At 37.1% G+C, this 23,642-nt stretch overlaps 2 protein-coding genes across 2 annotated transcripts; one reads left to right on the plus strand and one right to left on the minus strand.

Annotated features, from left to right (window-relative positions):
• Positions 1-1,358: 1,358 nt before the first annotated feature.
• Positions 1,359-14,165, plus strand: LOC140240383 (DNA repair protein SWI5 homolog). Its single transcript, XM_072320153.1, has 6 exons — positions 1,359-1,711; positions 2,229-2,295; positions 3,656-3,774; positions 4,628-4,722; positions 5,645-5,739; positions 13,757-14,165. Exons 1-5 carry the CDS (start codon positions 1,365-1,367, stop codon positions 5,707-5,709), a joined length of 693 nt encoding a protein of 230 aa, XP_072176254.1. The 5' UTR covers positions 1,359-1,364; the 3' UTR covers positions 5,710-5,739; positions 13,757-14,165.
• LOC140240382 (uncharacterized) lies at positions 9,164-22,476 on the minus strand. Its single transcript, XM_072320152.1, has 7 exons — positions 22,134-22,476; positions 17,609-17,705; positions 13,751-13,957; positions 12,758-12,819; positions 11,567-11,744; positions 10,887-11,040; positions 9,164-9,998 (listed from the first exon to the last, which is right to left on the minus strand). The coding sequence occupies exons 1-7, from the start codon at positions 22,359-22,361 to the stop codon at positions 9,767-9,769; spliced, it is 1,158 nt and encodes a 385-aa protein (XP_072176253.1). The 5' UTR covers positions 22,362-22,476; the 3' UTR covers positions 9,164-9,766.
• Between the last annotated feature and the right edge of the window lie 1,166 nt (positions 22,477-23,642).

Raw genomic sequence — 23,642 nt, forward strand, 5'->3', positions numbered from 1 at the left:
GTAAATGTTGTGGGTAGAATACTGATAGGGCCTAGGTTGGCAATTATTGTTGGGGTTACGAGTATTAAAGGACAACAACTATACATCCTTATTTTTTTTTCTATCGTCATTGTACACTCCTCTCCAGACGAAAATTTTTATTGCAAAGATAGGCTAAGCGCCAGTTTAAACATTTCAAAGAAAGTCCATCATCCGATAGAGCAAAATTAAACCTTTTCAGTAATACCTCACAAAATCTAAACTAAACAAAAATGGATTTAGCTCGTGTTGCGATAAAACTCTTCATAACTATTATGTAAATTCAATTTCCTTATCAACTTCAATTGTAGCAAGTGTGTCCTCGAAAGAAGACTGTGTGTTATCGCTGGTAATGTAGAAGAAAACTGCGCATTTTCACGACTCTCCGCCGAAACGAATGATTGTACTCCCTCAAATTTTAACTTGAAGAAAGCATTATTTCTCCATGGGCCAGTCGTATGACGACTTGTATATTTTGTAGAGGGATTCCTCAAAATAGGTTACAGCTTATTAGCTCTTATACAAGTGGTGATTAATCTTTTCTTTTTTATGCCTCCTCTAAAATATCGTCGGAGGCATAAAAAAGAAAAGACTTAATAATCACCATTGTATGATGGGTTTATGGGGGGGGGGAGAGAAGAAAGTCTAAAGGTTGCATGTGCAGCTTAGCGATCGAACTACAATTTAGACTTTGCCGTTTGTTTTTGTATTAATTAAAAACAACAACAAAAGAATGAAGTCTGATCGAGTTTACTTTTCATTACCAATCTAAATGTTTTGTACAGGCATATTGGTTACCTTACTGTCTTGGAAAGTACTGGCAACTGAAAACAAAAATCCATACTGACACTCAAAGCCTAAATGTGGATCAAAACCAGTGAAAGCAGCAATTATTTAGAACACATCAGTGGCAGTTTGAGGAAAATCGGACAAACACTTTAATGAATTTTTAAAGTTTCGATGCCGTCATCGATGAATAAAGATACTATTGCATACATGTCATAATACTTTAGTGCTATTATTTTTTAAATGAATTCTGTAGTCCTTTTTGCGCATCAAAAAAGAATTTTCTCACTGTAGGAGGACTACACTCATGAAAAGCTCTTCGTGCAGTACGTGCATCATGCACTGTCCCGAAGTGTTATGTATGACACTGCCCTATTGAGGGCGTTTTAGGATTGCCCGGCCTCACTTTTATTATAGATGTTTGATGCATACATTATTATGCAAGGCTGCCTTGTCGAATACCGCGAGAATTTGGTTGTCAGTTTGACTCGTGACCTTTTATAATTTCTTTGCATCACAATGCAGTAAAAAAAAAAAAAAGCGGGTACGCTAACGCAGGTATGGAGTCGGCTCAAAGTGGCACTACCAAACATTTGTCAGACAGCCACATCCGAGTTGTGAAACGACGCCGTTTGGGACGTTCGTTGGGAGGTCAAAATACTGGCTGGATTCCCCCCTTCGCTACTCCTCCTTCTGGCCGAAACTCCGGGGATCGAGCACGCACGACTCCGATAGAAGGAGAATGCACGAGCTCGGGCGCGGGCTCAAGACTTCTGTCGGAGATATCGCCAACAATAAATGAAACGGGACCAAACTCAACCCCTGTTAACAAGCGGTGCTCTGTTTCTACTGTCACTGATAAATCTTGTTCGGTGTCAGTTGCAAGCAACTCTACTCCTACTGTAAGGTAAAGAAATTAAATAACTTGTATCGCCACCACCGGCACCTTACTGGGCCCCTGCCCTGATCTTCTTGCTGATGTGTATGCCTGATTGAATAGGTCCTACTCGGTATCAGCTGCAGGGAGGTGAGACTCGCCTCCCACATGGCGCCAGTACAGTTTCCAGGGCTGCCAACACTGGAAACAAGTTGAGAGTGAGACTCCCATAGGGGTGCTATAATTTAGGAGTCTAAATGAGTGAGATCAATAGAAATGCATGCAAATGAAATAAAGTTTTAGCATGAGAAAGGACCAAAATGTGCGAGTCTCACGCTCAGTGCGTGAGAGTTGGCAGCCCTGAGTTTCGCACTACGAACAAAATACACAGACGAAAACAGTGCAGTATTTTGCTGGTCTCTACCATTGACATTAACAAGTTACATGCAATTGTTGTATTCTTTAGAGCCCTGAGTACAACATATAATGTATAAACACGAGTGTAGTAATTCCTGAAATGTCTTCTTTCCTCTCCAAAATTTCCCAGATTGGGCCAGCAGAGAAAGTTCCGCTCAGTCTCGGCAAGAAAAAGGTTCGGAGATTTCAAATCACCAGTAAGTGCAAGTTAAGCAGCTTGATAATAGTCCTTATTGACTGAAGACAATCTACATCCGTATTACTATGTATAGAGACATCTGTTCCCCTTCCAGGGTGAAAGATAAACAAGATGACTGAATCGCCATATTTCTTTCAACTGGTGATGTTTGTCAGAAGTATAAAAAAAAACATAATCTAAACACAAAATTTGTCAAAAAATTCAATTTGCATCCTCCTCCAAATTATTTGGTAGTACAATGTGTAAGTGAAATCAAAGGTTATAGTGTTTGATTGCTGCCTCATTACATGAAATGAGGATTGAATATTAAAGGGGCATTCCGGACGATTTTCATAATTTCACATCATGTAGTACATAAATCAACAGCTTCATGTATAGATTTGTAGAATTTATTGTGGTTCTTGAGCAGAGAAACAGTACTTTCAAAAACCTTAAACAGGTTTACACTGAACAAAGATGATGACATAGGAGCCTCACATATCTCAGAAATGTAGCAGTGTCATTCCATTACAATACCGCATGCTTGCAAGCTCACCTGTGTGTAATCTATGCATGCCTTCTTCTTTTGTGCTGCTTCCTTGAGCCACATCTCATGCATTCTTATGGTGAGGCTGCCATGTCATCATCCTTGTTCATTGCAATTTGTTATAAACTTCGAAAACATTCTTATTTTTCATCCCAATCATTATAAATCCTCAAACTCTGTACCCAGTATAACTAATTTATAGAATGTTCAAATGTAAAAATTTGAAAATCATCCGGAAGTCTCCTTTAACATCCCTACGTATGTTAGACTTTGTTTCTGGATTTGCTGGTGTGTACATGTATGCTGTATGTGCCAGAGCTTTCGGCAGTTTCCTGCAAAGAGGATCTTGCCTGTTTTACAAAGTCCTGCAAGCTGGAGACTTTTCACCACAAAATTGATTGGTTCTATTGGCAATGTTTCACAGTGCCACAGAGAAGGGAATCTTAATTAGAGAAACAGAATATGTTTGTATCTATGCAGTTCAATTTGTTTCCTTCCAACTTCACATCGAGTGGTGCTGGAGTGATTGTGGTATTTGTGTGATTAACTCCATCAATTTTGCATCGCATTTCTGCTCACAATTATGTGTGTTTCTTTGCATGTGAAAACCGTCTTTTGTCATGTGCAATGTATGTTATAAAAGCCTGTTTGTCTTTGCAGACTGTGTGAAGGACGGTACACTACAAAACAGCAAAATAGAGTGTATAGAGATGACTAATGGGAGTTTTTATTTTGCATTCACTCCTGTGCTGAAACACTGACAAGAAGATTGTATTCATGTTTTATTCTCCTTCCTCTTTCTCCTTTTAATCTTATTTTTATGTTTAATCAGTTACGGAAATCTGAGGAAAAACAGGCAGAGGAGACTCCAGCGAGCATCCAGAAAGACAATGAGACACTGCAAGCCAGATTATCAGAGCTGGATGAAGAAATCACAAGCCTGAAGAATGAGTTAGTATGCTGTTGGGGAAATCTCAATAATAGGGAACAAAGGGAGCAAAATAAACAAGAAATAAAAATGAAAGAGGGCAGTGTGTGTAATTGTCTTGACTGTTGTGTAAACAGAAATTATATCTTCAAAGTACATAACTGATTTTCAGAGAATCAATTCATAAGTTTGATGTATGAATTGCTAAGTAAGAGGTAAGGATTTTAAAGATAAAGCAAGCACTTAAATTTGCCTTTATGAGGAATACGGCAAACCTCATTTGACTGAGCAAATACTATGTGATACATGTACCACAAAAGATAAAAAATTAAGAAAAGAAACATAACATGGGGTACTATTGCAATAATATATCTGTTGTTAATGTTTTCAAAAGTAACCAAATACAATGTATGTATGTATACTCAATCTGGTGTGTGATTTGATTCCTCTGGAAATGAGAATGCAATCTTTAGACGTGCCAAGTTAAATTCATATCTTTAACCCGTTGAGGACAGGCTGATTTTGCTACAACACACGTATTTCCTATAGACCCCTGCCCGAGTATACTCGTGACTCATCCTCAACGGGTTAAAGAACTTTTCTTGATTAAATCTAGTTTATGGTGCAGTCCCATTAAAACATATAGAATGGACATAGCTTTCAGTATTTAAGTACACTGTTGTAGCTGCAAGGGCTTTTATTAGTTCACGGAGCAGTAAATGTAGGGTTTGATGTCAAAATGATTTCTAAGGGATCCTCCACATATAAGAGTTGAGTGAAATGAATGCAATGAAGTGAATAATCCTTACGTGTCATTGATAACCGTAAATGTAATTTATGGTAATGGAGTTTACTGATTGGATTGTTTGAACATAGGGGTTGCAAGGAGGAAGAACTCCAGCTTCACATCAAGAAGATGCACGAGTACAACGAACTGAAAGACATGGCACAGATGCTGCTTGGGAGGATAGGTAACAATCCTCATTTTCACATGGCACAGTGTGTCTGGTTGATACCATTTGCTGACTAGCGCTAGTCGCCTGGGGTGATCCTTGAGGGATCAGTATCATTCACCCGTTTTCTGGTGTGGATGTATGTGGGTGGACCATGTCACCAGTTTAGCACCCTGCTCTTTGGGATGAATGCATAAAGCTTGGATCTTTTACGTGTGTGAGTTGTGATTCCATCACACGCAGGACCTCTATTTAGGCTCCAATCCAAAGGACAGAGTATTTTGCCTCCTACTAGAGGGGACAGCATGATTACACATAACATTACTCAGCTAGGCTCAATGGAAATCAAACTTGAGCCATTTTGATTGTGAAGCAGATGGTAGGGGTTATGCTCTTTTGTATGCCCCCTTTGTTTGTAGTTGTTGTTGTTACAGTTGTACACACATTAGATGAGGTGATTATGTCAGCGTTTTACATGTTTCCTAATGACTGGCACACAGATTTTCACTAAAATTCCTCTTTCGAAATGAAATAGAAAATAGTACATGCATCCCTTTCATTATATTACTGTGAATTGTAATACTTAAACATGATGAATTATAGAGAGGTCTTTATGTAAAAGCCGATTGGGTAGTTGTGTGGTGATGACATCATTACCTCATTCAGTTCGTTTACACATCTGATTGCGACAAATATCACTTTTCGAGATTTCATAACTTTCTTATGTTATGTCCTGATTCACAGGAAATTTTACTTCATGTGTTGGATTTTTCACTTTAAAGGCAATTTGATGTCAAGTGTACTTTAAAGTTATGATGCCCACACCTGTAAGTCGTGGTCAAAACATACAATTTTCCGGAATGACATAACTTCTCTGTGCAGTCATATCTTCTTGTGCAAGGCACTTGATTAAGTTGTCACATCTTTTTCTCTGTTGCAGCTTCCTTAGAAGGAGTGACAGCGCGACAACTTCACGAGGAGATGGGAATACATGACGGGGACTGATTAAGATGGCTGTGGAAATGCTTGATACAAGTGAGTCTTTAGTATCACCCAATTACATAGAGGGAACTTTTTAAGTTTCATTTGTTGTTTTTGTGGGGTTCTTCTTCAGATGCGGGTTACTAACTTTTGAACACCAAACATTCCTTTTGATTTCAACTTGATGTTAACCCATTGAGGATGGAGGATGGGCTGATTTTGCTACAACACTCATTTCCCATAGACATTTGCCCGAATATACTCGGGAGTCCTCCTCAACGGGTTAAAGTCTTTATCACCCCTATGCTTAGGGACTTCTTTGTGTTTAGAGGTGAAGTTTGCCTGCGTGAACACCGACATACATCATGTGTTGAGAAAATGAAAACCTACAATTCCATGATACTTGCTTCTGACAAAAAACAAAACAAAAACAAAAACAAAAAACCTGGAGGCAGAGGTCCACATTATATGTGTATATCCATGCACATACATATTTATACTTATGATACATGCTCACATTTGAGCTTGAAGTCTTCTTAAATAGAGGCATTAAACTCAAAGACCCAATAAGATTACCAATTTGCATATGTTATTCGCAAATTTTAAACATTTGTGGCTTCGGTAATACTGTCAATACACACTATGCAAAGATAGCCTTATCAGCATGATGTTGTGTGATGAAAAAGTCTGATCAACAATGAAATATGTAGATTTTTTAATTTGACACAATACTCATTGAAAATACATACTTGTAAAAAGTATAGAAAAATCCATGGTCAACTTTGTCACCCAACTGGAAAAACAAACAAACAAGCAAGCAAACACACACATACGAACAAGCTAGATAATGAGAAATAGTTTAATCAGCCTCTTGGTTAATTTATTAATTGTCAGATGTATCTAATGATGACTACATCAATATTTTGTTTTGTAGAATTTTACAAATTTTTCTTAGTAACTTGCATTGTCATTTCATTCTTCATCTTGTACGTGAAAGTATTTGATTTGTATACAGAATGTACCACTTCAAGATATTGGCATTTATGCCCTTGCAGTATCCAGATACTGTAAATCACGAAATCTTCGTGGCATGAAATTTTCGTGAATTGCCACTGGCATCCATTGCAGTATAGTAGATAAGAACTTTTGCTTGTATTTTAATTTCTATTTTCTCAGTATTCCATGTTCAGAGCAATGCTCATATTTCTTCCAGGAATTTTTTTTTATCATGGAAGACTGATGAGGGATATTCAATCTTTTGAGGCAAGTCAGCCATATCACACCTTAAAATCATCACAAGAACATAGAGTTTTTAGAATGAATCAGCAGCGAAATTGCCTTCTACACATACAGCACACTTTTTAAAAATTATCAGCCTCCATTTGCGTGGGGTTCAAACAGGAATGAGTTGAATTTCTGTGACAGATGTAGTGCAACTATCATCTTAAATTCGTGGTCATAGTGTGCTTGTCCAGTGAAAAGGATGTCATTTTTTAGGAAAGGGCTGTGCAGTGTACTCCTGTTATAATGAATACATATATACCAAAACTCTTGTGACAATGAAGGGAAAATTGAGTTCCAAGATATCATTTATACAATATATCTGTTTATATATAACGTCATTGGTTGGCTACAATATAAAGATTTTGATGTGATGAAAGAAAACTGCCAGTTCTGAGGACTTTGCTAAATAATGCGAGTCCTCCTGTAGAAGATCCCAATTGATTCTCTTCATACTGTGAAAAAAAAAAATAATAAATGAAGCAACACACAAGTCAAAAAAAAAAAAAATCACAAGATTTTGTGATTTTCAAAGGGCAGAGTGGTAGAAAGAAGCAATGTCCAACTCCTCTTTGAGTACACAATAAGTGATTGCATTCAATGCAAGAAATATCAAAATAACAATAAGACAAGCATGACCATCTAAATGTCCACATACAATACCATATTATAGGTGTCACTTTCACATTAAGACCATTGTGACCACTTGAATACCTGTAGTGAATAACTATGTTTTGCTTAGATTATCATCATTGCCATTCGAATCACTATTCTGCTTTGACTCTATTTCCCTCTAAAGGCATTCCTTAAGAAGGAGAAAAAATTGTGGCAGTGCTTTCTAAATATCACTGCTCTTGCGCCATTTGTGACTTGTCACAGAGAAAAACTGATATATTGGCCAAACATCAATTTTCTAATTTGGTCATTTTTTTTTTCATTCTTAAAGAGATTGTATTGGTTGAGGTGAGGGTTCAACTTTTAACTTTTTGCAAGATAACTAGATATCGTATGAAATGTTAAAGAGCATACAATTCTAGCAAAATTGAAAGTTTATTTGAAATGGCTGAGATATCCAAAAACAAAGCAAAACAAAGTGATCCTAATAAAAGGTGGGTCCCACCTTTTATTAGGAAGATGAAAAAATCATCAAAATATGTTGGAAACCTGAAGCCCCATCTCAACCAAACCTGTACCATCCCTTTAAGCTTTCCATCGGTATTAATGATATTCTCCATTTTAAGTCCTTGAACCTATCAGAAATAAGAAATCCACTTAAGAGGTAAACACAATATTGAGAAAAGTGATCATGAGATTTATACACAGCAAAGCAAATGGGAGATTAGACATTGAAATGCAGTAAGTCAATTCAAAATCACATAGTAACATGGTTCCTTTAAAAAAAAAAACAAAAAAACAAAAACAAAAACAAAAAAAAAACTTCTAATCTAAATCTACCATCAGATTTTGAAATTTCCTTGACGTGTAGTTCAAGATTAAAAGTAAAAAAAAAAAAAGGCCTGTCACTTTCTCAAAAAAAAAAAATAGTTTGCAAATTTTTTGCAAATTATTTCAATAACTTTATGGTGTCAAGGGTCTCATCGCTATCTCAATGTGTATGGAATACCATGAACTATTATGTACTGCATGGACGCACTCGGATGTGGTAAAAAGAACCACAAACTGAAGAAAAACTTTGCCCAAACTCGGTCACAGTAGATGGACTTTGCCATGTTTAATGATTGTTTTAATAATTGTTTTGATTTATATTACTTTCCACCATGGAGCTGGGAATGCTTTGATATCAAACCTGCACCAGTGTGTTCTCTCCTCTCCCTAGTGGACAGCATATTGTTCTAGTTACTTATATGATTGGAATTTCTGAGAGACTCATAAAATATTCACAATATGAAGTAATTCTCAAGAAGAAGACAATTTACCAATTGTCTATGTAAGAAAGGAATGACATACACTCTGTATCTGAAAAAAAAGTATAGAATATTTGTATGTTAACCACTATGCTGGTCAAATGAATTTGAATGCACTTTTATTTACTCTCTGAGTAACTGCACTTTATAATTTATTGTTTTGTTTTTAGTGGCACAAAGAAAAGATTGGCATGCACATAACAGTACATCAAACCATGATTTCAGATTTTCAGTATTGATTTTGAAGGTCATTCACATCCATGCCTAGTTTAATGATATCATAAATGTTTTAAGATGTAGTTTTGATATGAATGTTACCCCTGTACCTTTTATAATATTAGTTTCCAGTGTAGATTCAATTCAGTTTTTACAGCATTACTCACGCAAACACATGCAACACACTGACAGTTTCGAAAGACGAAAAGTTTAACTTTAATGCTACATATTGCAGAGATATCATGTGCTCAAGTTGAAAAGGCAAACTGCACATTCTAAGGTTATAGCGTAGGTTTCATTTGCAGTTTATATAATTTCAAGGCAACTACATAGATTTGAAAAAACAACAATATTTTACATGCTTTCTTCACACAAGAGTTCACAGGTATTAAAGCTGATATGTGCACAGCAACAATGTAGCAACAGATATAAGTTCTGTGGATGTAGTATTTGAAATTCATGATAGAACACTACTAAAAAGGATTTCTTTGTGTGTATGTGTGTGTGAGTGTGTGTGTGAGATAGTCATGGTGAAAGATAAATCATGTCTCTTGATATATTAAGTAATGTCTTTCAATGCACCATGAATAAGTTTAAAAATGAGATGTTTATACTAATTATACTATGTACACAGAAGAAAAAAAGTGAGAGTTTTGGGCTTATTCCCATTCTGGATGTATCGTGAAATGGCGTTGAGCAGGTCGATGAGGTCTGGTGAATAGGGCAATGGTGTTAGAAACGGGACCGGTGTGTCTGAAGGTTGGAAGGTGGTGCCAGGTCTGCATCTCTTCCTTGTGTTGCCGCGTGAATGGAGACAGGAGGCGGAGTCGGCGACGGTTGGACTCGCCCGGTCGCAGATTCCGCGCTTCCCTCTGATGTATGGGCTTTCCTCTGCAGAGAAAAGAAATATGCAATTTGTACTGGGTATCCGATTTTAATGTGGCCAAGTCAGAGCCTACCTTTTGTTGGTAGAGGTGAAAATGTTCTGAATTTTATTTGGTGACATCCCAACACCCTAATTGCTGACTATGCATGTGTGACTGTAAAGACATTATTTTCTGATTCAACAAAATTTGGGGTACGTGATGTGCTGGTATTAGAAATAACCTTTATATCACTTAAAGATAACCTTCGTATTACTTCAGATAGTGCTGTTCTGTCATACATCATCTTTGGACAGTCTGTGCAAAGAGATCACGACATAAGACATTCACGAATATGGAATACCAAAGTGTGATGTCATAGCCATTCATCACCATGGAAACCTGGTTCAAAGCAACTTCACCTGGTCCAGTCTGTGAACAGTATTGTTGCACACCATACCCTCAGTTGGTTCCAGCCCAAAGCAGTTTATAACAAAAGACTGACATTTTCATTACAGTACTCAAGAGTTGTTACTCTTCAGAGCCATATTGTAATGGAACGGGCAGAAACATGAAGGATTGTGTACAGTCGATTCCTATTATAATGAGGTCCTTGGGACTGGCAGTTTTCTTTTGTTTTGTTTTGTTTGTTTGTTTGTTTTTTAATAACTGAACAAATAAACAGTAAAAAAATATAGAGCTGATGATGTTTTAGCCTGGAACTTTACTTCGATGTATAACCAGAATTTTGTCATAACCATGTTCGTTATGATGGGAGTGCATTGTATTAACTGTCAGTCAAATGGAAAAGATTTGTTTGATCTTGTGCAAGTGGTCTTGACATTTCAGATTGCCGAACATCTTTGCTTTTAATGTTGATTTCTGCTTCACCATAAGGCACTCTGTACACACTCACGTTTTGAGGGCATTGAGAACCTCCTTCAAGTGAGTAGCATCGCAGACCTTACACACTCCACTCCCCTTGGCCCTGGGTTGGTTGACCTCATTCTGACCTCCCATCAGCTTCTTGCCAGCAAGAGAGCTGAAGAACTCCACAGCCAGCTCTCGGTCTGTAGAAAAGGGAGAGAAAAAGAAAACAAACTAACAAATCGGCACACAGCTTCAGCTCAGCAGCCTTGTCAACTCAGCTTTGTGGAGAATATGATTGAATTTTTACAGGCAAAAGTTATTTGCACAGTATAAGTCAAGAATCTGATTGAGAGTAAATGGAGGTCTGGGTTGGCATTTCTATGGATGTAGTAGCTCGGCTTGATTCCTTATACACTGTTCTGAGCCATAGATGTCAATGATTCAATACAAGTATGTACATGTACATGTACCTCTCTGACCAACAAGCGTGCATGCAGAGCTTAAAACACATCACAGTTTTATGCTCTAGAAAAGATAAAAGTACATATCTGAGCTACTGACTTGGCAAGTAACTTTCTGATACAAAAGAAAAGTATGATTATAACTTTAGAACAAATGTCATTGTAAATGAAGTGCACAGCTCAGTAGGTCTAGTGACCTTGTTTGAAAAGGATTTATGAATATCACGTCGAACAGAGGAAAGTATAGTTATATCTGTATTCACACCTCTTGGGCTGGCTGTCTCCAGCCAGTTGTTGACCACTTTGACCGTTTCACCCTCTGTGGGTTTGTTGAAGGCACTGTTGATGTAGTTCTTGTCTCCCTGGGTGATGTCTTGGCGGATCCTCCCCGACATGGTCAGCGCCCTGTTTGGGATCGGCATGACACCGGCATCTATAGGCCGCTGCAACAATGCAAGAAAGAACAAGAAAACGAGTAACACTATGTGTTATCAAATGGCAGGAGTTGTACACATTATGATAAACGTATGGGCCGTGGCGCGAGAAAAGGGCCCTTAGGGCATTAAATACCAAAAATGAGTTTTCACCTCCACATTGTACAAGGAACTCTGATGTATTTAGATATGTAAACCTTTTTCTGAAATTCCAATCCTAAATGACCCCTTTATGACATTCAAAAAAGCATGTTTTGTTCAATCCTGTCAATTTTTGATGTGTCTATGCATGTGCGCGCATTTTATAGCTAGTTGATCTTTTTTGTGCGCATCGCTTTGTCAAACTTCTGCGCCGTTTTCTGGCGTTTGCGTGCAGCTGCGCTAAGGGCCCTTTTCTCGCGTCACGGCCCATATATATTTTGATTTTGTTGTCTATATCTCTGTTCTTTATAAGAGGTATCCCTATATGGAATAGTTTTATTTTGGCACATGGATCTATTGCTAGTAGTAACGAATATGTGAATCTGAGCATGTTTGACGAATATGTTGTAGTGACAACAGCTAATTGGGTATCAAAATTAACAGTAGGACCAAGCCTAAAGACTTAAAGAGAAACTCCATGCTGATACATGTATTATGTTGCCTTGTAAGAAAACTGAAAAATCAGAGACATAGATCAAAACGTTAAAATGTCATGTGCTGTTGCTCCCTCTATTACTTATAAAAAAAGTATTTAAAAAAATCAATCTACTGTCGCCTGCCTGGCAGAAAGGCCTTCAGTTTTGTAGGCTAAAAAAACAAAACAAACAAAAACAAAAACAAACAAAACAAAAAATCTATGATAGTATCATATGACAGAGCTTTCAAAACTCTGTCAAGTGATGTCATGAACAAAAATTTGATTTGGGGGTGAAATTTCATGATGAGGCCCTTCTGCGCAGTGGACAACATACCACAGTAGGGTACTGTGATATAGGTGCCAGTTAGATAACAAGCACAGCTGATTGTGTACATGTACTTACGTCACTTTTAGGTTTAGCGTTCAACTTGGCTGACAGGAGTGGCATAGCAGGAAACCGAGTCACTGTAGGGAAGAAAAAGACGGGAATAAGATCTTTGATAGTACTTCGCATAATCCGAAGACATGAGAAGCAAAAGGGTAGGCACCTATTGGTACTAATCGCAAACAATGGGGTAAATTTCACAGCCACCTGTGAGCATTACCATGGCATTTTAGTCAAGAATCTGAATAAAGACTTTACATCTTCACATGTAATTCATGGATCACATCACTGATTTTTTTTCCTCTTTTTTTTTCTTGAGCCATTGTTAAAAATGAAAATTATAATTATGAAGCATGAACAGAAATGAGAGAATAATACTTCCATAAGTTTCTGCATCAACAGTTATCATGTTGCCCCCCCCCCCAAAAAAAAAAACCAAGCAACAAACAAACAAACACAAAAAACAAAAACAAAAACTATGATCCTGTCTCCTGACGCATTTGTATAATGGTTTCGGTTAATACTGGTGTGTACATTTATGTGCATGGTACCCATTTTCTCCCTGATATGATCTGTCATAACAAATGCTTGAGGAATGGAGATGTGTATAATGGAAGTGCATGTACCATGGTCACATCCACTGCTTTCCCCAAGATATCTTCTTGATATACAAATGTAGTATTCAAATGAAACTGGTGATGAATGTAAGATTTATTTATCTGATTAGTTTTTCTGCCAGCGTACAATGTAAAGTCCTGTGGAACCAATTGCATAATTGTTATAATTGTTATAATAGTCCTTGGGACTGGCAATTTTTCTTTTGTTAAAATAAATGAAAATTTTGTTCTACATTATAGCCGAACAAATACAGTGCGTGGAGATGATATCAATGATAATTTTGGGACTTGAATTTTTACTCTGTTATAACGACAATGAAATTTTACTATTGCTGTGTTCGTTGTAACAGAACATACTGTATTAACATCATCACTCTCGTTTTGATTATAATACCTCCAGGAGATGTATTTGGCTTCCCTCTCTTCTCCCGAGAGTACATCTCTCGCATGATCTCCTCGTCCAGCTCATGCTCACGGAGCTGCCTCAGCATGCCCTGCTTCGGGGTGAAGTGGGTGGTGGTCGTGGCCCCATGCGTCTTCCGGGTCAGGTAGGCCGGAGGGATCTTCTCCGCCATCTTGGCCACCTTCTCATGGTCAGTAACTGTGGTTGGGGCACCGGACAGAAATTGTTTTAACTTCATTTACCATTTTCAGTGCACTTCAGAGGACTTACATGAAGACATGTTCTTGTTTCTTTCTTAACTATTTCCAGAGGACATGAAAAGGACTTATGAAGACATAATTTTACACTCATAATGTGTGAAAAGCAAGTAACAGTTGCACATAATTATTTTCACAAATGACTTTGAACAACCAAAGTTGATTGCATCACATGGATTGATTCTAGTCATGTAATGTTCTACTTGTCATCCTTCATTACTACTTTTGACCAGTTATGTGGGTACTTTGAAAACAATGTTTTGTATATAAAAAAAAAAAACAGTGTTTTGTATATTTAAAAAAAAAATGCTTTTTGTATTATTGGGTTTGTCCCTTTTGTTGTCACACATTAGGAATGTTAAAATGCTTTTCTACAAAACAACTTGTGGCGATCTTAAAGGGGATGGCTAGTAACTGATCAGTGGGAATCAGTGGGAATGCTGGAGGATGATTGTTCCAATCCTTGTGGGATTCATTTAAGAGTATCTATTCTTGTGTGAAAATTATTTGCTTCAGAATGGTCTCATATTCAAGTAATGTGCAGTTTAATGTTTCCAGGTAAGCGTCCCTGGTCAGTGACAGGGCATTAATCTGCACATTACTTGAATATGAGACCGTTCTGAAGCAAATAATTTTCACCCAACAGTAGATATATAATGTACTCTTAAATAATCCCACAAGGATTGGAACAATCATCCCTCAGCATTCCCACTGATCGGTTACTAGCCATCCCCTTTAATCCATTGAAGACTAGTCATGAGTAAAGTCAGGCAGGTGTCTAGATGGGAAATGCATGTTATAGCAAAGTCAGCTCATCCTCAATGGGTTAATGCATTGACTCTATATAAGAGAGACTGAAAGTTTCATTGTGAGGAACAGTGATGGAAACAACTCTCATTGCATCATTGTATCTAGTAAGTAAATCTTGTAGAATTGTACATATATTGAACAGTGTTTTTGCAACTCCTTTGTAAAAGATTATCAAGACAGCAAAATCATTGCAGTGATTCCAAGAAAATTGATTATGAAATCCAGCAAAAGGCACTCTTCATTTGGATTCAAGCTGGAATCAGCCAGTATTTGAAACATAATACAATGAGAATATGAATTGTTACAGGCCAACCTACTAGATATTCTGTATAGTTAGGTTGCAAATAAAGTCACCCAAATAGAATATACCGGTGCACTGTGAATGGGAAGTAAGTGAATTCAAGTATTAGGGGGAAAAAAAACCACAGAATGAGATTGTGAATTGTTACTGCATTACTTACTGGGTATTCTTCATAGTTAAGTTGTATGTGTAGATAACGTCACCCAAATAGAACATAGATTGTAAATGGGATGTCAATTAAGAAGATTAAAAACATGTAGAAATCCCATGTGACTTGAGCAAGACTCTGGTAATTTCATAGTAGGTATAGAATTTCCCAACTTCACCAAAAAGCAATGTTACCACTATACAAAGTCTGCCTCCAGCATTCATCACCACTGTGAGAACATTGTGTCTTGATAAAAATTAAGATGCTACACATTCAATTTCATCCAAACTGCCATCAAACCCAGTGACTATACCTGTAGGATTACGACCCCAAATATAGATTTAATCTGACCCCAGACATTTACTTTCCCCATAATTCCTCAATGAGTGGAGACTGGGTTTGTATAGCCCTGTATGCTACTTTTGATAATTCTGTGCAAGATGCAACTAGTATAGCTTAGAAGAGCATGTGTCGATAGAAAAGTTGAAAAGTTAATTAATTCTGATTTACTTGTGCCCACAGTATCATCTTATACTACTGCTTAAAAACTATGTACATTGTACATTGTATTTCAATACCAGAAGTTAAATGCATCATCTCTATGGTTACATCCAAGCTCATAAGTACACAAGTCATTTCAAGCTAAATTGAGTCTAATTTGATGAAAATAATCTCATTGGAAAGAAAAAGACATGAAAAAGCCAATGTTTTTAGTGTTGTAGGATACCAACTATTGATTATTTTACTTTAGATGTTCCCTGTCAATAGTGACATGAAATTATGTGATGAGCTCCCCCAAAACCCATCACCACAATCTTTCCAGTTTTACTGCAATGTTACACTTCACACCCAATGCTGTCACACACACCACAGATTTGTGATAAAATTTATGTCATCAGTTCTGTAAAAGATGGTTCAAGAAAAACCTTGAAGAGATACACTTGCAGAATAATTTGATGAATTTATGCTGTAGTGATTGTTTGATTTTCATGTGAAAAAAGGACTAGCCAGAAAAGGGATGTAAATTCCTTCATTTTTTTATTAGTATAAGAAACTAAGCTCAGGATAGAGAGTGCATGGTAATGCAATGAATTGATTTAGATTTGTCTGAATTTCTATAACTGTACTTGTTTCCATATATGTCATTCATGGATTTTTCTGTTGAATAAAGGAGGAACATGTAACTGGCATTTCTTTGATTAACAGTGTATGATTTTTCCAGTGGGTAAATTTTATTCATAGAGTTTAAATGAAACTGCCCATGATCATTTCGCAAGAAATGTATTTCAAACATGATAAAACTTTATACATAAAATAATCTGTCATGTGCTTCATTCAAATTCGGGCAGTGGATTATTATTGACACCTATGTATCAAACATAGCACAATGCTGGTTTAATAGCTATTATTCCCCTTGTTTTGTTTTGTTTTCTTGCTGTTTTTGTGTTGTTTGTGTGTGTGTGTGTGTGTGTGTGTTTTGTGTTTTCTTTGTCGTTTTCGGGATGGGGATGAAAAGTGAATACTGCATTTAGGTGTTACAGCTTTTGCGCAGGAGTGTGCTTTTGGGTAGTTATTGTTTTGTTAAACGTTACACTTCTAAGAAGTGTGTTCCTTGGTTGACAAGATAAAGTGCAAGTCCACATCATATTCTAAGTTTACTTGAATAGATAAAGAGTTAATTCAAGAAAAGTAGAAGTTTTGAGAAATAGCACATAAAATTAGAAATGATAAAATTCACATACATATTAAAAAAAAAATGATATCATGGGCAGCCATTCATGCAAATTGGATAGGCCTATGGTTATGGTCTATCATGGCCTCACCAGTTTCATGTTGATCTATGCACAATTCTGTATTAAATTCACTCCTTTTTAAAATGAAATTTGAGAAAAAAAAAATGTGTCCTGTGTTATGATAAACAAGCGATGATAACTTTAAGAGGGAGTCGTTTGTATTTTCTGCAGTATTGATTTTATTTTCGTGCTTGTGCAGAAAGTAATGATACGAGTTGATGACGCTACCTAGGCAAAATATGAACTTTGACGCCCCCAAAAAACTGTGTTATTTAAATGTTATTTTTTATAAAAATTGTACTGCCCGTTTGGTCCAAATTTGTATGTGGCAAGGACTTTATTAAATGGGATGGTATCGGATGCATCATGGGATGAAAACCAAGGTTCTAGAAAAGGCAGTGTTTAACTACCAGGTATATAATTTATACACAAGGCTGTTAGTCCAAAGTACTTTGAGAAGTAAACAAATCCCATTTCATACATTGTTTACATACCAATGCTTAAAACCAAAGGTAATAAAGTTCAGGATTTATTACTTACATTCGCTGTAGCCGGTCTTGTGTGCCTTGGGTTTGGTGGCATTGTGTGTAGGATCCTTGTTGTACAGACGCGTTGGAACCTTCCAGTTCATGAACATCTGAAATGTATATGTATGAACATGTACATGTACATGTATGTATGAACATGAAATACACCTGCGCAGATACTGCCTCAAAGATGAATAGGAGGTTTTCATAGAAAATGCCGCGGTTTTTTTTTTTTTTTTTTTTTTTTTTTTTACGATTCCAAGTAAGGGATTAGTGATGCATTGAATCATGAACCAGTATGGTGTCATGAAAAAAAAAAAAAAAAAAAATAAAGCAACAACACTCTAAACTGAAATGGTAAATCAACATTTTAAATGTTATCACTCCTCCAAACTTTTTGTAAAATAATGTTAAGTTTAACAGTCAGAATGGTTGATTTACCATTTCTGAAATGTGAAATTGTAGTTAGACATTATTTTAGAGTATTAAATTTTAAAAGTTTCAGTGTTGAATTCAACATTTAAAAGGTTGGAGTGATATTCAAAATGTTGATTTTATCATTTCATTTTTTTTTTCAAAGAATGAAACAAAGAGTGCTATATCTTGCTATATCAATATTATGACCAGTTACCATTTCGAATTCCCAGACCTTGTTCGCACATGAAACCCAACACACAGATCTGTTTTACAAATTTTATAAACGCAGTATATGTATACATGTACAATATGACATTCTTCTCTATTTGCCCCTCTCCTGTTTAAAATGAGAAAGATCAAACAGGCACTCCCATGATCATAATACATATTTTTTTTTTTCTGAATGTTACAATGCCAAAGTCACAACGTTTTTCTTGGAACATTCCTCTGGTAAACAGACAATATTTAACGAGACGGAGACAGGAGGGGGATGGAAATGTTGAGGAAGATATTGGGAATACAAATTACACGCGTGATGTGAACCTTAAATCATGATCGCATGAAAGGATTTCACATAGTGTTTGTGTTATAATTATTATACCTTCATTCATTCGGGAAATTTATCACTTAATTGCATGTTCGTTATGACAGGAACAAGGAAAAGATGGAGATATATGTACGTGTATATCAGGGTAAAATGACAAGCCACACACGTTTGATGTCAACAAAGATTTGTTTTTTCTTTCTATCATTGAAACTCAACTGCTTCTTCAGCCCTCGAGCTGAGCATTGCAACGGAAAAACATGCATGCATGTACTATGTTACTGACAATGACTTATCATTATTATTTATGCAACGAGGAACTTGAATTGTAAACATACGAGAAGGGGTACAAAATATTTCGACGGCATTAAATTTTTTGGTTGCTAGTTTAAGTTAGGTGCAGGCCTGGTACTCAGAAACACAGCGTTACCTAGTGAGAGTGGCACAAGAACGCGCGATAACAACACATTGTAGGCATGTCAATGTGGCCTGAATGAGTTCGAGGCCTCGAGTTCACGTCAAAAAACAAATCTCGGCGATGATAGCGGATAATAATTTTTACCAACATTGATACAAACCGTAGAAGTGGCCGCCATGATGTTGCTTTCTACATTTCGACCACCAGAACTGTCAGATTCCAACGTCTTCCCGCGACGGGAAATGGAATTTTATCAGCGAAACAAACTTTACGATTCACGCGCAGAAGTTGTCCCAACAGGTGAACCGGTGCTTGCATGTGTTTAGACACACGGCACAATACACCACCATGAAGCCGAGCGTGTCCGCTCAGCCGACGTTGCTAGGCAGCGGCAAGCCCACCGGGGCGCGGGTATGTATTGTATCGTCTGCTAAGTCTCTGCAGATGTTATTGAGTGCGGGAAGCGTGGGTCCGGGACAAAGGAAGTCACTTCGGCGACCCCGGTTCAATGACAATGGCCCGATTAGCTGTAGGACAACAACATATTGTGCCAAGAAAGAGCTCCTATTTTGCGACGGAATTTGTCAATAAAGTCTTTTACTCTCTGCCGGCATGATTTTCTCTCCGACAACCTGTAAGGTGACATCCTGGTCACAGGTGATCGATGGTAGGCCTACTTGCTATCCTCGCGTAGCCGCATCCTTTGGACGCAAAAGTCATCTACTGAATTTTCCCTTGTCATTATCATTAATTATCACCCGAAAGTCTTAGCAACTAGATTTGCAAATTAATCCTATGTCTGTAAAAATGCCCAAACGCAATCAAAGACTTCTCCCTTTTTAGATCTATTGCATTGTTCCAAGCAGAAAAAAAACCTCAAAAACCAAACACCATCCAAGCAATCAAACGAAACTCACCCAAAAAACCCAAAACAACAAACAAACAAACAAACATTCGCCAGACCGTTATGCTGCGTTATGAAACATCATCCAGTCTCGTATAAGTTAATGAGTAATAACAACAACAAACTCATAGAAATAAAATGAACTGGAAATGTCGCTATCTATATGGCGACTGGTATGCCTCCGCCAGATCGCGTGGCTTTCCCAATAGGTCTAGAGTATGTCTTAACAATGTGAAATGACAGTTTCAATAATCGGCAAAAAAAAAAAAAAAACACCTGAAACGAGATATTGTCACATAATAATGTGTTGAATGTTTACTTTCTTTTACTAGTTTTCATTTGGATGGACGGCCAAATTGTGTAAGAGAGCAATTATCTGGCAATTTGAATATTTTCGTTTGACATTTGACCCTTGCCCTTTGACCTTGTGTCCTACAATTCTTCAAATAGTCAGTGACTGCTAATTGTGACATTTTAATTTTTCACTTGAACTTTGACCTCATGACCAAAATATTTCCCTACAGAATCGTTTTTGCAGTAATTCATGTATCTCATTTGATGAAGTGATGCAATAGGCGCGGTCAAATTGGCAAAAGATCGAAAATTTTAAGATCGCGATCTTTAAGATCTCCAAGTTTTGCCAGTGTGACCGCAAACTTCCTTCGAAACCTCCCGCAAAACTTCTCGCGAAACTTTCCACTCTAACTATAAACGGGGATATTTCCCTCACGCCCACCAAACTTCTCGAGCTTTTGGCAGTGTGACCGCTGGCAACTGAAACAGCTTTGTTGGAGCAAATTGCCGTAATTAAATGAAATAAACTGAAACTGAAACTGAGTTAAATATCGAAGTGATTTATAATTTCTACATTTCGCACACTTTGGTGATCTTTACGTCACAAGCTAGGTTTCCTTCAATAATCATTTTATTGTATAATTTTTGCCAATTCAAGAAGAATAAATATGTATTGTTCAAATATTTGTGTTTAAGTTTTTTATTTTGTTTGATTTTTTCATGTTGTATATAATGTATGTATACCATTTATGATTATTATGGAAAAATCAAATCAAATCAATTCGAAAGTTCCAAACATTACCCCGCGGTGCTCAATCAGATGTTTTTTTTCTCTCGGTATGTCAGACTGTCCGTGTAAGTGACCTCAATATCTTCGTTGTTGTTGTTGTTGTTGTTGTTCTCAAGTTCTTAGGCATCAATCTAACCCCGCCGTAAGATGACAAACACAATATTTTTTTTTTTGTCATGTGCATTTTCTTGTCCAAGGATGCACCCTTACTAGAATAGTTTCCGTAAACAATTTTTATCGTCCAAGATATCAGTACGCTCATTCTTTCGTTTATCGATTCCCCATTCTTCTTTTGTTTTCAGAGGTTGTCAAGTATAAAAGACATTTCAAGAGGCTGCATTTCCAAGAGGCTAAGAACATTCTCTGGGCAGTTCAGTCCGATGTCTTTCACGATCAATATACATTACTGTCCTTGTATGTAATTGATTCCATTAGTTTGTTATTCTCAAGTTCTTGTGTATCATTCCTCACTGTAAAGACAACAAAAACAATGTCTCGTATTGATTTCTTGTTCGTTGCTTACACCAATCGATATGTCCTGAACAGCGCTTTCCAATCCAGTAACTCGCTAAGTCACGTTCATGTTACATGTACCATTTACAGCGGACTATAAAATACTGACGATTACGTCCCCCTCCCCCCCCCCACACACACACACACAAACACACTGCAAACGCGTTGCGCATCAATGTTTGGGCTTGTCCACTTGTTTGTTAATGTGAACTGTCATGAGCTTTGTTTTTGGTTTGGTTTTTTTTTTTTTTTTTTTTTTTTTTTAATTTGCCAAGTTTGAGCAGTAAAAGTCAGGAATAGGCTAACTCCTTATTTTAAGCTGTGCCACCACGTTAAAGGTCGCTTCTTGGTGCAATTCTTACAATGACTGAAAACTTATGCATTGACGTGATATCATTAAAATTGTAACATATACACATACCCACACACACACACGAAATTCTGTGCTTATCTGTAAACTTTTTTGAATATTTTGAACATGCTGATAATCTGTATTTCCCATACGATTATATACACGTTTCCTTTCGGTAACAGGTTCGACCAGGAGTATACTACTAACTATAATAGGGGAAGCTTGTTTATGATTCGTTTCGAAATTCGTTTCCCTGTGAAGCAGAATACTTGGCATAAACTGAACAAAATAAACAAACAAACTTACCACCGATGGATGAGGGTTGTTCCTGACGGATTCCCGCACCAGGAAATTTTCCCCGACCTTTGGTCGGATAGCGTCCAGGGAGAAGTCCCGGGCGTACAGGCTGCCGAAGCGGTCAAAGCCTGACGCGCGATCGTTCGGAAAAATCTCTCCGCTTTGCTCGTGGAGCTCCTTAATTTCCTTTGCCACGTTCTTAGGATCCATGGCTACAGTAGCTGCGCATGTTGCCATTCTATTATGAATAATTGTTGATTCTAAAAATGAGATTCCGAGTGTATTGGGTTTGTTTTTCGTTCCCTCTCCCTGTTTGATTCGTGTCTCTCCTTGAATTACTCCCTTGTGAATGTTTGCTGTGATGTGCAAGTTATACGATGACGTTTCTCTGTGTGTGCGTGTGTGTCCAAGCGAGCACATTGAAGCGCATAACGTAAACAATGGGAGTAATGACGCTTAACAGATGTACGCGCATTGTGGCAGCCCGCGTAGTGTCTTTACATTTTGCAGTGCCATTTTGGATGTAGTGACCTCAACGATAAAACTTCGCGATTAGATGGTAGATTTTTTTTTTTTTTTTTTTACTGATTACCCATATTATAATGATTTAACAACCAGTTATGACAATAAATAGCAAAGGGGTGTTCTTGTCTGTATTGAGCTTTCATTACCATAGTCTTACAAAGTCGTTTTAATTAATGAACATTATTTCCTGTCATGTCAACAACAGTAATTTCTTGAAATTCTTGAATTAAAATGCGTATCATCGCCTTGATTATTATAAGTGATTCCTTTTTATAGTCTAACGTATGTGCGTATGTGTGTGTGTTGTTGTTGTTGGTGGTGGTGGTGGGGGGGGGGGGAGGGGGACTTTCCCCAGCGAACCCCCACCTCTCCCCTCCCCCTTTCGGAGGCCCATGTGACGCAGTTGTATAGGATTAAATGATTCAAAATGTGCATAAATAAAACAGTGGACACCGTAAGCTTTATCTAATTTAAGCAACGAGAAATATAATTGTTGTATAATTGTTGTTTTTTGGAGGAGGGAAATTACTGACAAGCTAATTGCTTAAAATTTTGATTTAGTGAAGAGCCGGTGTCTATTTTCCGTACATAGTAAGATTACTCTTTATTCGACTCCCAACATCTGGACCGTCTCTCACCGGATTCTTAATTATCTCTTCTATGTAAAACGTGCCATGTTGACGTTTCCTGATGTCGTGCTTCTCCTTTTTTTTTCATGTATCTATTATAATAAATTATTCAACAGACGATTTGGGACAACAATAACAATAAGAGCGACAATAACCGGATAGTCACGACAACTCGCAAACGCAAACGCGCTATATATAGTATATATTATGCTCAGTGAAGTCTCTAAATATTTTATCCTTTCATTTTGCCAAAAATATAAAAATAAAAATAAAAACTCATAAAATAAAAACAGGAATCTGAATAATAATCGACGTAAAGTGTGCGGGGATGTCTAAATGCTTGTTAAAAACAAATTAATGTTCA

The sequence above is a fragment of the Diadema setosum genome, chromosome 17 (genome assembly GCF_964275005.1).
Source record: "Diadema setosum chromosome 17, eeDiaSeto1, whole genome shotgun sequence".
Lineage (NCBI taxonomy): Eukaryota > Metazoa > Echinodermata > Echinoidea > Diadematoida > Diadematidae > Diadema > Diadema setosum.